The 15,478-nt window shown below is 37.5% G+C and overlaps 1 protein-coding gene across 1 annotated transcript; it reads right to left on the bottom strand.

The window, feature by feature from the left end:
• Positions 1-10,838, bottom strand: LOC121856442 (carbohydrate sulfotransferase 13-like). Its single transcript, XM_042352039.1, has 6 exons — positions 10,089-10,838; positions 7,677-7,838; positions 6,716-6,826; positions 5,810-5,934; positions 4,578-4,785; positions 1-3,305 (listed from the first exon to the last, which is right to left on the bottom strand). The coding sequence occupies exons 1-6, from the start codon at positions 10,638-10,640 to the stop codon at positions 2,997-2,999; spliced, it is 1,467 nt and encodes a 488-aa protein (XP_042207973.1). The 5' UTR covers positions 10,641-10,838; the 3' UTR covers positions 1-2,996.
• Positions 10,839-15,478: the final 4,640 nt, after the last annotated feature.

Consider the following 15,478-nt stretch of genomic DNA (forward strand, 5'->3'; position numbering starts at 1 on the left):
GTCAAGGCTGAGCTTTATTCATTATTTTACCAGAAACAACAATACATCAATGTCAAGGATGAAATTTATTCATTAATTTTTTTCAAAACCAGTAGGATGAGTTTTAGTCATTAATTTATGAAAAAAATAAAAATAAATAAATTTCTTGAGTTATTTACATAGTTCGTACTGAGAATATGCAACATTTAAGACAGGAACGGAACTTGGAAAAAGAAAACGATATAAAATCATGATAACGTTGATACTGTGACCCTATTATTAGTACATTCTACAGACCTTGCAGTAGACAACTGAAGATAATTCTAGCTGACATTTTGACGGAGGCACAGCAACGTCCCAAAATATCACAGCTCAGTCTAACCGTACAGTATGAGCTGGGTAGGGCAGTACCTTCTGGTGGCGAGGAGTCGAATCACATAAAGAATAAGAACTTCAAATTTATTTCACCCTGTGATTAAATACCATAATGCAAACCTAACCTAATGTCATTTCTTAAATTAACATTCCCGATTTAATGTTTGAGTGTTTAATCATTGGGGAAGTCTATTTTAAGATGATGTTTCTTGTTCCAGTTTCTTTTTCCACTTCGATTCGTTCCTGACTTAAGTTGTATTCAACTGCCCTTTTCTTGATATGAACATTACCAAGTGAAGTTAAAGGGAGCAACCTCACCTTCCCTAACACAATTTGGTATTAGCATATGAATACCAAGGAGGGGGGGGGGGGGAGGCGATGGAGTCGAAGCCTATCGCCCCCTCCCCTATTGAGCAAATAAATTATTCGAAATAAATAATTTTTAACAAAAGAAAAAAAATAACTATATCGAAATAAATCAAAATAATAACACCAATAACAACATCAATAGCAACACAAGTATAACAGAAAAATATTAATTATCTCGTATTTCAACACCTCGATATGTTTAGTTCAAAGTTCGCTCCACCCCCACCCCTCCCCGGGTAAAATTTTGGGTACGCCACTGGGTATTAGGAGTTTAAAGAAGCTTAACCTGGAGATTTTGTATTGAAAGTAATTTTGTGATGGCATTTTCTTCATACGCAACAATATAAAGAACGTACAAATTTGTTGAAGGAAGTAGATGGCTGAAGGAGGCGAAGAGTTGGAGTAAGAAGTGGAGGATTAGAGGAGGAAGTGGAGGGATGGAGTAAGAAGTGAAGGGTTGGAGTAGGAATTGGAGGATTGGAGGAGGATGTGGAGGGGTGGAGTAAGAAGTGGAGAGTTGGAATAAGAAGTGGAAGATTGGAGTAAGAAGTGGAGGGTTGGATTTATTTTGTCCAGTCCTCCAATGTACCTGACTGCTAGACGCTAGTTAAGATATATGGAAATAAACACACACTAATCCCGGCGCGAGACAATCTTTTAACACATTTCGATGAAGTGATAAATCTATGTTGATGTTTTCCGTTGACTAATACAGGTACACCTTATAATATTAAAACTTTACATTATCTCCGTTTTTACTTACTGCTTAAAGTGCTTCAGCTATCTGGGTACAAACGTTTAGATATAGCAAAGGACCCTCCTAGAAATAAGCATCTGACAGTTTGGTCGGCTATCCTTGGTCAAGTTTACCATTATCGTTTACCTGCCCTTGACGACCACGGCCCAACACGCACCGTGTACCTACACCTACAATCCTACATTGTCTATATTCATGCTGAACTGTGTAACTAAATAGTTTATGAACATGGTTACCGAATTGTAAACCTGAATATCAACTTTAATGAATAAATATTATTATTAAATAATTATACCTACAGTAGAGCTAAGATTTCATTTATTCTTCTAGCTGTCATTTTCACCACTACAGTACAGTACTATTATCATTTAATTTAAATTGCTCCCACAATATCGCCAATTAATTGCATATTTTTCATACTGTAATAAGCATTTGATTATCATTGGAAACTCAATGTGGAAATACTAAATATTACATAAAAGATTTCGACCACTTACCCCTATTAACTTGCTCTTCGTCCTTTCTAATATCATATACAGTAGATACGTTTTCTTTACATGTACAGTATAGTTTTAAGCTTAACAGCCTCTCTTTTTTCTTTTTTTCTTTTATCCTCTTCACCACTGATCGGCTCGTTAGCCGCTTGGGCGATCGGTCAAATTTATATTATTGGCAATACTCTGAGTATATTTTTATCAAGGTAAATGCCGGTACAGTATCTTTAAGTTATCATAAAAAACAATCTAGCAAAATTTTAAAAGTACAGCGGGGATGTGTGTTTCTCTCCACTATGGGTCGAGACAGAGGTAGGAAGGGTGTTAGCCAGTGTGACCCAACCAAATATAGCTGGTTTACTGCGGTTACTCCGGTTTTCTCCTGTACTAACATAAGACAATAAAGTTCATAACAAAATAAGAAAAAGGTCTCACTAATCGTTCGAACGGCTAGTAACTCACACCACCAACAGTTCCCGGATTCTGGAATTAAGTACGTATTTCTGGATTAGGAGTCATGAGTGTTACCAGTTGGTCCATTTGAAGATCTGGTGCCCTACAGTACAGTATAATTATATTAATCACTGGAAGATAAATAACACAACAATTAAAATCAATTATACATCACAAGATTACACAAACTATTTGAATTAATTCAGAGGTTTCTGCTGAAGCTGTTGTATGTTGTGTGAGGAATGTGGTGGCAGTGATTACCATTTGAATAAGCAATGAGAAAGATAGTAATAACTTAATAAATAAGTATAAATTCTCAGACATGCCCAGATGAAGAACATATAAGTGAAAGAAAATTGAAAAGTAAAATTTAAATAAATTGAAAAGTACAGTGAAGAAATCGTGACAGCGGTGGGGATTGATTTCACTATCCAACTCATACTGTATATCTACAAGTACTAGTCGGGCTAACCTTATCTGTCCATCTACATGTCCCAACCTACTTGAGCTTACGCCTACCTGTATAATCCCAGTATCTTACTTCATAATATCTTCACTGAAAACTTCTATCATTGCTCAACAAACTGCAGATACTCGTCAATTGAATATCCAAAGAGATGGAAGTCAGGTTTGTATCTCTGATAAAGTAAATTAATTTGTTTTTTAGTCAAGCTCTTATAATACTGAGAGAGTGATGTTGCTGCCGTAGCTTTGGAGTTCCTGAGGTTCCTCCACTCGTAAACATTCTGGATCTCTTTCAGGTCGGCCACATATGCCAGGAACTGTTCGTCGGTAGCCATTGTCTCGAGCTTGATCACCACTTGATAGTCGGAGGAACACACGCCACACTGTGCCCAGTATGGCGTCCAGCACACAACCTGGGGGAAAATAATATATGTAGGTTTAGTACATAAATGAAGACACAAATACGTAATTAAAGCAATACAGCACTCAGCATTCATCATCATCAATCTCATCGCTTTATGGCCATTTTCCACGTTTGCATGGATTAGCCGTGATTATCTAATGGCAGTTATTCATGTTGCGCGGTCTCATATAGCCCCTCTTGTCAGGTTCTTGTTTCTCGGGTAATTTCTAGCAACTGCTTCCCAGTGTCATTCTTGGCCTACATTCAGACTCATGCATCTCTTCACCCAATTGGTCTCTTCCATTCTCTCTACATGCCTGAACCATCTCATTTTACATGTACGCAAAACCTCAACATTACTCTCATAACCTAACCTAACCCAACCACCCTCTTAAGAGATAAGCGCTCCCAACATCCTAGAACAGGGGTTCTCAACCAGGGGGAATTCCCCCCAGGGGGGGGGAATTCAGGTTTTTAGGGGGGGGGGAAACTGATTCGGAAGCAAGAGATATGTTCGATGAGAAATCAATCACAGAATTTTGGCCCTTGATGTGCGATTCCTACCCAAAAGTGGCAGAAAGAGCTATCAGTGCATTGCTTCCGTTTGTGTCGACATATCTTTGTGAGTCAGGCTTTTCAACTCTGTTGCAAATTAAAACGAAGCAACGTAGTAGATTAGAGGTAGAAAATGACCTGCGTTGTGCCCTTTCAAGCACTCCTCCGCGTATCCCAGAATTGGCGAAGAAAAAACAATCACAGGTTTCTCATTGACTGTAATCTTCATCTGAATAAAATTAATTACAAATTTACAATATCCTGGTATTCTATTGAACTTTTTGTTTATTGCATTATGCTTCAGTTTGGTCTGTTAAGTAATTCATTATAAAAAAAAAAAACTATTTTACTTTTATTCAAGTTTTATAAATCCATCAACATTTTCAATTGGCATTTAATTTGTAAAACTCCACTATAAAAATAATCCATGTAAAATTGTAAATGTATATGTACTAATATGGAAAAAATAAAGGATTTTCAGTATTATATGCATATTATTTGGAATGCACTTTTTGAGGCAGACAATCTTGGAAAGGAGGGGGGAATGACATTCTGACAAATGGTGAAAGGGGTGCATGGGGCAAACAAGGTTGAGAACCACTGTCCTAGAACATAACAGTTTCATTCTCATTCTTCTCGTTGCTTCGACTATTTCAAAGTTATATTGGAGCTTAGTCTTGAAATTTCTTAAAGATTAATATACGTATACAAACTTAGTATGACTGACATTTCTTTGCCAATCTAAGGCAGTCTTGAGGTCCTTGGTAGAATCGATAATAAAATCAACAAACTCTGAAAAGGTTGGTGTGGTGTTGGTGAGGTTGCTTTCTGGTGGCCTGTACTTCTGGATAATGTAATGCTGCAGGTGCTTGAAATACGGCGTAAAGGGTAGTGGCTCTGGCCGTTCAATCTTGTCTCTGTAGGCTGACAGCAACCTGCGGCGAAAGGATACAATGTGTTAATTAGCTACAACAGAATTATGAATCTGGGAATAATTATTAAGGGGACCTGTACACAACGGAGGTAGAACAGCTACCATCGCTAGATAAAAGTCGTTTCGTAAAGAGACCCGCAAGTCGTTTCGTACACACATTTAAGGTAATTGAAATTGGTCTGACAGCAATTGTTCTCATGTGTGGGTGTTGCTGTCTTCGGTTCTATATTTACTTGACCGTATCCGGGCCGCAGCCATCACTATCATTCATGACAATTCACACACTTGCAGCTTTGAGACTGACCGGTGTGTTCTTGTAATTTTCTCTTTCCTTATTCTAACAGTACTTCCATGCTTGTGTTTCTAATGAAATGACTACTGTTGTTTCTCTTACACTGCCAACCATGACATGACTACTGCAGTAACTTGTGGGACAAAGCCATGTGTTTTTTATTTTGAGGCAGAAGGTTGAGCTTATCGACAGCTGGGGGAGATATGATGAAAGCTACTTGGACCTTACTACTGGGGGTTTAGAGAGAAATCACTGCTTGCGTGGGTTGTAAAACTGTAGAGGAATCATCAATGAACTTTAATATACTTATTATATTTAAGAAAAAATATAGTTTGGGAGGTTTGCCAGATTTTTCGAAGCCTAAATACGAATCCCTAATTGTCCTAATTTCAGTAGTTAACTCTGACAATACAATTCACTCGATAACGAGACCCGAAGAAACCAATTTTTGTTTTTTTGTTGAGGGTTCACTTGTGCGGTACTGTACCTACGTCAGTAAAAAACCGTAGACTTTACTGGATAGGTTTGCACAGAGCCACCTTAACAAACACTCTCCCGTAAACTTGATTGTTTCTACTGGAGGGAAACACCTGGAAAACTGTGATACAGTATTTGAGACAATATATGAGAGCATGTTGGTGTATCCCAAGCATTACTTGAGTTGGTGGTGTGGTTCCAGAAATGCACAACTACATGGTAAAGAAAAAGAAAAACAAACAGTGAAAAATCCCACCTGGTGAGTGGATGGCGAACAACTAGGAAGCGTATGGCCTTCCGGAAGACTTGACTCTTCTCCCGGCTGAGCTCTGGTGGAATGTACTCCTGAAATACCCGCCGATGGCCGCCTCCATAACGTGGCTGGAAATTTGGTTCATACAGTTTTATTAGTCTTGTCAAAATCATGTTACGGTAAATGTAAAAAAAAAATGTAGAATAGTCTTTACAAAGAAATGCTGGGCTCAATGAAATTAAAAATTAAATTCAACTATTGTACATTCAGAGAGCTGGTGTTAACAAGAGAGCAATGTAAAGAACTTAAAGAAGTTTAAGTGGAGCCTTGAGAACATTGATTAAAAGAGTTGGTGTCAGAACAGAGATGTAAGAAGACTGTGTGAAGGAGTAAGAGTGCATCAGAGACTATCTGGCCGGACAGTGGATTATTCTCACTCTCCCTTTGACGTATATAGTCACTATATACGTTGATCATATGAGCAAGTACTCTATGAGTGGATATATCTAATACAGTACATCTCATCATCTTCGAAGTTTCTGTACACCTTAACCGGACACACACCAAAGTGGAAAAGGATCACGGAAAACAGATAGAATGGCAATTTTCTAAGAACACTATAAAAGCTTAACTTGTTAATCACTTAATTTTTTAGTCGTCATCTTTTTATTGATAGCAACAGTTATTGACAATTCAGAAGTAAAATAATTAGTCTGTAACAAAGTCTAAGATCATTCTGGGTTCCCCATGCAATTTACATAAAAAATAAATTAAGGCTATTATGATTATTTCTTTGTTTAAAAGTTACCCGTAGAACAGTATCAGTCATAACAATAATTAGACAGTTTAATTCGTTTACAGTTATAATAAACTTAAATTTTATTGTGAATTAATTCAATCTTGGCTTACCATGTATTTCCTCTTCTCTTTCTCCTTGCGAGAGAAGCGAGCCAGCGCCGGGTTGTCATCATTTATGTGTCTCAGACGCAGGAAGTACACCATCCAGGTTGTTGATGCAACCTATGGCAACATCAACGTGAAGAACAAGATAAACACTTTAGTTTCCCCACCTTCAAGAACAAAAGAAAAACAATGTCTACATGTGTAACCTATACAGTATAAACCTAGACAAGGTTGTTTAGAGAAATCTCAGACCTTTCATTCAACATAAAAAATTGTGATCCTAGCACATTTGAAAATGAAGTTATAGCAGTTGATGATGGTTGTAATAAAGAATTGCACCACTTTCAGACTCAACATCCATCCTTGGCATCAATCCGATCACTTGTGCTAACTCCTTAGCTAGGCCTCTTTTTGGATTTGGCTGGTGTGCTATTATGCTCCGGGACGACTTGATGTTTCCCTCGTTCATAATGGCAACGTTTTACATTTAAGTATTCTGAAGACCCCGGTAACCTGTACAACACATACATCATTGCCAAAACTTCACCCAATTGTTAACTTCATCCACTGCCATACAATTTTAAGGAGCTCGTGAAGTTTATGAACCCCGCTAATTTCACCTGATGATTAGACACCCTAATGTTATATCGGAGGGTAGTTGTTTTAGGTAAGATTAGGTGTGGCTAAATTTATAGATTAGCAGTATTTATTTGGACAAAGGTAACAAAGGACAGACAGTTGCTCCCGAAGTTTCGTCACCAAGGACTTTCTCAAAGGAAATTCCTTCTTGAATAAACGTCAGAAGTAAGTGTTTCTGATCCTGCGTCTCCTTTGCTACCACACAACCTTAGGTTAGCACTAGGGTATAAAATCAAGTGAAATAGTTGGGTTCCTATTCTTGATGAGATCCATTTTTAGTATTGAAATATCTTACACTCAGCGAGAACAGATACCTGACCCGACTTACTTTGTATATAGGGCAGTAAATGAGCGGCGGCGACCTGGAAGTGTCCCACACTAGGGTCAGGTCCTGTCGTACCGACAACTCCTTGTGTTTAAGGCATGTTTGGGTCATTAGCCTCACTCGCTCTTCTTGAACCTTCAGCTGCTCTGTTAGCAGCTCCTTAACCTGGTAGTCAGAGGCAGCTGTACATTATACACATTACTGGTAAACTGGGTCATTAGACGCTTCCTACACCCTGTAAGAACTACCTTTCCACAAGTGATTAAACATGGTCTTCAAGTGCGTACTCCAGGTCAATTCATAAACTAATCAACAACATAAAATTACATCTTACACCATGTTCTTAATACGGATGTTTTCTACTGACAATATGCAACACTGGCCAGGGTCCATAAAACGCAACAAATTGTTCGCTATTTCATACACTGAAAGCATACCATAATTCCATCCCGTATCCCTCAAAATGGATAAAAAAAATGGCGTTAATCGACTTTCAAACTGTAAACAGAATGAATTAGTACCGTACTTGGTAGAGTGGGGAGGTCAACGTCCCAGGCGCACCTCCTCCGTTCCTAACCTAACACAAAACTGGTTTTCACTATACTGTACAGTAGTTGCCGCAGACCCGCCAAGTCTCTGATAAACACGCAAATGTAAGTTACAAATCTTAACACACACGCTACATTATCTAATAAAATACCAAGTACTGTATCACTATATTAGTACTGACCGCTGAAACTGTATACTGTAGCTACCAAAATAAATATCTGAAAAGAATGGTGCGGCATCACACTCAGTGATACCAACTCAGCGTCGAAACACAAGTATGGCCTTTGACATCATTAGTCAACCTATAATCGTAAAAGACAAATTAGCATTTTGAAACTTAAAGAAGAATTAACATTTACAACTAACAATTACAAGATACACCAGAAAACTAATGGAAACGGCGAATTAAGAAAATGATTATGCTCTTACCGTATAGGGTCACTTCGCAAGATAAATATCCAGGTCTATGTTATATTATCAAACACTAAGATAGAAACAAAAAGTGTCTAAATAAGGGCACAGAACTCATATAACAAAAATATTCACGCCTAGGGGTAGAAGCATGTGTTCGAGTGCGAATTCTCGGGTTCTGTTACGAATCAATTGTGTGTATGTGTGTCATTAAAAAAAGAAATGTGTTCTACACTTCTACTGTTTAAGAAACTTAATTTAGAGATAAGTCTCCACCCACCCAGCATACTAAATTCAACGATTACAGACGTGGAATGTCTATGTTGCTAATTATTGTGGAGCATCAACGACAGGGTTGACATCGACTACTACTTATACGAATCATCCTATTCACCTACTGCATACAATGATGTATTTTAACACCCTTACTCATTAACATAAAACAACGGAGTTCAAACTAAATTCCTCCATTCCTAAAGTTGTCTGAAACACCGTCACATGTGCCCAAACTGGCACAAAAACCATCCCAATAGTTTGAAATTTAAATAGAAATATACTATACTTGGACTCAAGTGAAGACGCCTACAAAATTCCAGCGTTCTGTGCCACCAAATGTTTGCCTCTAATTTCGCAAAACATACTTTCATGGTACAGTACTATGACTGTACTACTAACTAGAATATTACTGTTTTTTAATATTGAATCAACCTATCCACCCTGGTAAAACATATTTACACAGTGAAATTAAATGTTCAATTATACAAGAACAGTGTAGTCCATTCTTAACCTAAAATATGTAACAGTAACTCGTGCTTCTACTTACATAACGGGAGGTGAAAAGCGGAATGCTTTTTGCTACCTAAATTTCCACGTGTGACCCGCAGTGACCGGTATGTACGTTCGTTATTCCCACATTATTATCCTTACGCTTATGTTAGAGTAAATTATCATCAGACGCGTTCATTTTCGATTACCAAGAGGGGCTTTAAATTAATATAACTTTTAATTTGTAGTTTTACATCACATTAAAGACTCTAGTTCTGGTATGGCAACTAAACAAGACACCTAACGGGACATGGCGATAGGTCTCATCCACTCTTAACTTTCCTCCCAATAACAGCATTTGGGTCACTAAGCCAGTTCTAAAATTCTTATTTGTTTTAAGATAAATCTGCGAAAATCTTAAAAATAATCATGAAATTAAGCTGTTTCATTGCATTATAATTCTTTTTATATTACTCGACACCTGCTGCTTTATGGCAAGATTAACATGACAGATACATTATGATATATGTACAATGATTGAACATATTTGTGACTCACTGCTGTAAAATAAACATATTTAATAGTAGAAATGTTAAATCTTATCCAATGATCCAACGTAAGGACGAATTATTGTACCGGTACTCTTAATTTCATTAGATTGTCAAGTTAGAAGTTAAGTACAGAACTAACCTCAGAGTCCTCATGGTGGAGAACTGAGTCACTGAGGACTTTGCCATAAGAAGGAGTGAGGACAACTGGCCAGAAGGGATCCTCGGGGTCCGGGGGCGTCGATTTCCTGCAGGGATACACGTCGCTGGTGGAGTACAGGTGCCCTTTCTTAGTTTTCGGTTTCATAGTACAATTAGTAACGCTCGGGAACACGACATTTGTACGCCTATTTATTCCCTTCGGCGACGGTAGTAATGAAGAGGAATTACTTGACTTTGGACCTTTCTCTGCCTTGTCATGTAGGATTACTATGTAGGTGTTGGGTATTGAAGTCTCCCTGGTGCTGGTAATGACCCCCGTCGTCTGCTCGGCCTCCTCGTCGTCCCAAGCCAGGAATAAATCTTGAAAGCTGGTAGTGTTTGGCGACAGTGTATCCTCCAATTCATATTTTATATTTTTTGTTTCAACACTTTGTCTGTGTTTTGTCAGTCGTCCATTGATGTTTATTTGTATATAAACTATTGCAGCACACGCAGTAAACCCGAGCATAAACTTTAATTTCCTATTTAGCATTTTAGAATTTTTTTTCAACAAACACTAGTAATCCATGCATGCCCACCAAGGAAACCAAATGTCCTATTTAAAGGCCCTTAGTGTTTGATCCCTCTGGCAGAAACACACAAAATCCGTATTCTCGGGGATATTATGTCAACAATATCCTACAACTCCCCACCACCTCCCGTGTCTGAGGACTGAGGAACCACTGCCCGCAGGATCTCAAGCGTGTCTGGAGACGCAACGTTGCCAGATACAAGAGGTAGTGTTGAGGATTCTTCCAGTTTAATGCAATTTTCTCAATAACTTCTTAGCATGTAATAATCATATATAGAGCCATGCATATCCTGTTTCATTATTTATGTGTCGTCACCTGCTTATTGTGTATTTTGTCAAGCCTTGTTCACTGATAGGGTCCGTGAAGATACACTTGTAAGCACCAAGTTCACCCAACCTACTCCCCAAAGATTGTTTTAATATGCCTTGTCCATATGAGAAAGTGAGCATATGCAATAGTTAATCACGTACACAAACTCATTTTGTACACGGCCTCCATTCCCCATTCCGTCCCTACTGTAGGTGCCACGTGAAACACGAAAGAAGGATACTCTGTGTACAGTACTAAGAAAGTAATATTTAGACACAATGAACAAATATTTAGTCTTATTTTAGATCATATTGTACATATTTTTCAGATGGTATAGATCATTATCATTATTGAATGTACTGCCTAAGTAACATCAAGCATAAATACGTCATCTACCTGAAGTAAGAACAGGTTCCGGTAAGTTTATAGTAGCCTAGTTCACACAACTCTGTTAGAAAGTCAAAACTATGTATCTCGAGTGTTTTTTTATGTGTTTTGATTGGTTCTGACATTGAATTCCTTCGGAAATTGCATTTTTTTTATCGCCCCCTTCTACCCCTAACAAGATAGTGGAGCCTGTTGGGAACCGGGGTTTTGGGTGGGGGAGAGAAGCGTGTAGTGGATACTCTCCCCTACAACTGCCATTGCCGTTAGTCGCTGATCAGCCGATCCCACGACGAAGTTTCTCTGACAAGCCTAGCTGCATAGACTTGCAGCAGGGTTCGGCCAACCAGCGAATTTCTCTGAAAAGTATAGTTCGGCCAACCAGCGAATTTCTCTGAAAAGTATAGTCATCTAGAGGTCGACACCGGCGACGCTTACTTCCGGTTTTACTTCCAGTGGACGTGTACTGTATATAAGCTCACAGCCTCTCCGTGAAGTCCAGTCTACCTAGAGCTCTACAACACGCAACACCTCCTCTAAAGTAGCTCCTGCACAGCAACTCCTCTACCACGCACCAACTTCCCAGCACCAGACTGTTTTGTATATAATATATTTATATAAGAAAACTGCCATAGCTGAGTTTCCCTTCTCACCTCCATCCTCTGTGCGATTCAACATCACGAAACCCCCACAAGCGTTTTCCGACAAAAATCATAGCCAAGTGAATACAAAACACACACAAAAAAAAAACACTAGAAAAACATAAACCTAACCCTTTTTAGAATGACCCAACCTAACCTAACTGCTATTGCTTGTTCGTTTTTTTTTCCCAAAACGTGCAATTAACTCCATATAATTGAAGTGACACCCTTCGCAGACTTCCATGGTCGGAAATGAATTTCAATTTCGAAGCGTGACAGACCCAAAAACACAATCGAATCTAATTGGGCAAAAAATACCACGAATTCTAAAAGCAGAAACCACAACTCCTTTTAATTGGTGGCAAAAAAAAAAGAATGCTTTTGATTGGCCACGTGACGTGTACCTGAACGCATGCGCATAACAATTTATGAAGGGAAGATTAATGGAATTAAATAGAGAAAGATTTGGCATGCGGTATCTCCGTTATTATACGTTTCCGACGGTAATGTTATAGAAGAAAATTATCTTAAAATTACACGTCTTTTTCGAATATGATAATAGATTTGGAGTAGGAATGTTGTGTGAACTACTATAAAAATACCCAGGTTTCAACCTAGCCAGTATACCATAAGAAGCATTTTTTTTGTTTAATAGTTACCACTGTCGACTGAGATAGTACTAAAACTACCAATGGCCGTCATTTTTCACTGACCTACTTTAAATGTTGGTTGATTTCCTGATATTCCTAAATGGGTAAATTGATTGGAAATGCTAAATGTGCTTTATACACAGCAGCCTCTTGGTAACGCCACCATTGCGGGAGGATAAACAATTTAACATTGAGTGAACCATCCTCCTGTAATCCGAGAGTGATAATGCGAAAACAATAGCTGGTATCATGGTTTTATTAAATGTGTAAAAGCGGATGCATCAAAATGTACTAGTAGTCACATTATTCATCGACAAGCACTCACTTTCAAAAAGATAATTTAAAAACTGAAAACATTGCTTAATAAGCAGTTCAAATTGCTAATTTTAACAAAGCCAGAGCATTCATGACTACTTGAGTGTGTGAAGAAATGGGTAACAGTTCCACACCACTTATGCCCTGGGAGGAGCAGAGCATTAAATGTATATCTTACAATAATTTGCATAACCTGCATCCTACCCTTCAATTTCTTTGTAGGACCACTACAAGCATAAATGAAATAACACTGAATCAAAGCTTATATAAGACCTTGTTTTAAGGTGAAAATTTTGTGTTTGTCTGCAGAGAAATCTGAGTTTATTAGCACTTCTGTAAAATACTTTAAAATTTTTTTATAGAATTATTAAATTTTCATATAAGAAACTAAACTACAGTAGTTTACTTTTAAATTTACATAAAATTTAAAAGGAAAAAGACTAGTTACAATACTTCAGACAAGTCAAAATATTATGAGCCTTAAGACAAGAGAGGCAAAGTCTTGAATCAAGTAAAATTATACCTAAGTCTAAAGCACACAAAGATAAATACTGTACTGTACTGTACTCGAGTCTGACTCACAGACTAGATTTCCCTTCCTAGTGTAAGGTAAAGTTTTCAGGGATAAGTGCAATTACTTACTTACACAACACAAACACTGTTCACTAACAGTTTAACAGCAAAGCATTATTTTATAAACATAATGTTAACTAAAACTTTGTTCATAGCTGTATAATATGAACACGAAGTAGTACCTTAAGCTGTGTATTCTTATATTACTCTATTAATTATGTATAGTAAAGTAATCCAGAACATGTATTAATCCTATGTAATATTTCCATTTATTATGCACCATGTTATGTATGTGAATTATCATATTTACATTTTATGTATTTAGCTTGTGAATGCTGGCATCTGTACATGCCAGCGCAGAGGGATACAGAGAGTGGAGATCACCAGTCCTTGAGGTGTGGAAGCGCTCTGTCTTATTTGTTCCTCTGTATATCTCCCGTACGAGAATAAGAACCTATTTTCAAGATAACAAGTGTTTGTGTATATCCTCAGTAGTGTAGAACATTTTGGGGGTATCAAAGACAAACATAGAATAGCTAAAACCTATCTAAGGTCCCAAAACATTAATACCTGTATCAGCAATACCAACAAGTTTCAGCCAGAATAGTATCAACCTAAGCATATTTGATGATTTAGGTAACACACAAACATGGAAAACGGTCATAAAATATTGATGATAAAATAACTTTGTACCAAATACTGTATTTAGCAGAAAATCACTGAGTTTAACCAAAACTTTACAGACAATAATAATGACACCATTTGGACAGTTCCAGCTCACCTTATCCTCCAGACACGCATGGTATAAAATGTGACTGGAAAAAATTTAAAACAATCAAGGACTACTAATATAGAATTCAACTTAGTCCTAAGTGAGTCATTTTACTGTGCACAAGCAAAAGTGCCTGGCTTTGATTGGATTCGGTATATACTGTATTGTATAACCCTGACTCACAGTTTGCCCTCCCTAACACAGGTAACCACCTCCCAAAATCGCTGTGGTGATACAGTACCTCAGTCGGAGAAGATTTTTCGTTTTTGCCTGGACCACCAGGAACTTTGGTCAATAGTACAGTAAGACCATGATGCACAACAATGAGACCCATGAAATGTGTGTAAAGTTTCATGTCTCTAACTGCTTCCATTTTGGGACTATGGCTGGAACATACAGGCACATCCTTTTATTATTATAGATTTAAATTAACTTATTTACTTTAATGTATTTAAACATTTATTGTTAAAAACAACAGGATAGTTTCTCCAGTGCACTAAAATTGGGAAATGTCCCCCCTGCAACATCATCAAGCAGCCACAAATGCTTGATACAAATGAAATAATAACACTTGCATACTACATAAACAAGCTGGTAGATCAATCACAAAACACCATTCATTGCAAAAATAAAATGCATTCATATATACTACATGACTGTGTACCTAAGAATTCACTGCCATCATATTAAAAAAAAAAATTGAAAAATATCTTATCCTCAGTACTGTACTGTACAGTAAATCTTTAATGTGCGGACAGTTCGTCCAAGGCTGGGAAATGAAGTTTTTACCCCAAGTTTATAACTAATAGGTTGAATAGATTACTTTACTTATGATGAACAGTAAGTTTTGGTTGATAGCTGATAGACTCTGGAGTATATAAAAGCTTATTTACTGAAGACTTCTAAAAATTACACAACAAACTAGTGTAAGGGGTTTAAGTCAAGTGAACCAGTTCCAAAATCAATCCCTTTACACGTTCAAATGCAGTGTATGGCATTCTGTTTTTGATCTACTGTACTGTATGGTAATTGTGTCTTTGTGTCACCAAGTTTCATTTAATGAGTAACTGTGTTAGTGAGAGGTCTACCTTAATTGTACAGTACGAGTATACAGGTATATATGATTTTTAAAACTTTGATAAATTAGGTGATAT

The sequence above is a fragment of the Homarus americanus genome, unplaced genomic scaffold, assembly GCF_018991925.1.
Source record: "Homarus americanus isolate GMGI-L3 unplaced genomic scaffold, GMGI_Hamer_2.0 scaffold29324, whole genome shotgun sequence".
NCBI classification, from domain to species: domain Eukaryota; kingdom Metazoa; phylum Arthropoda; class Malacostraca; order Decapoda; family Nephropidae; genus Homarus; species Homarus americanus.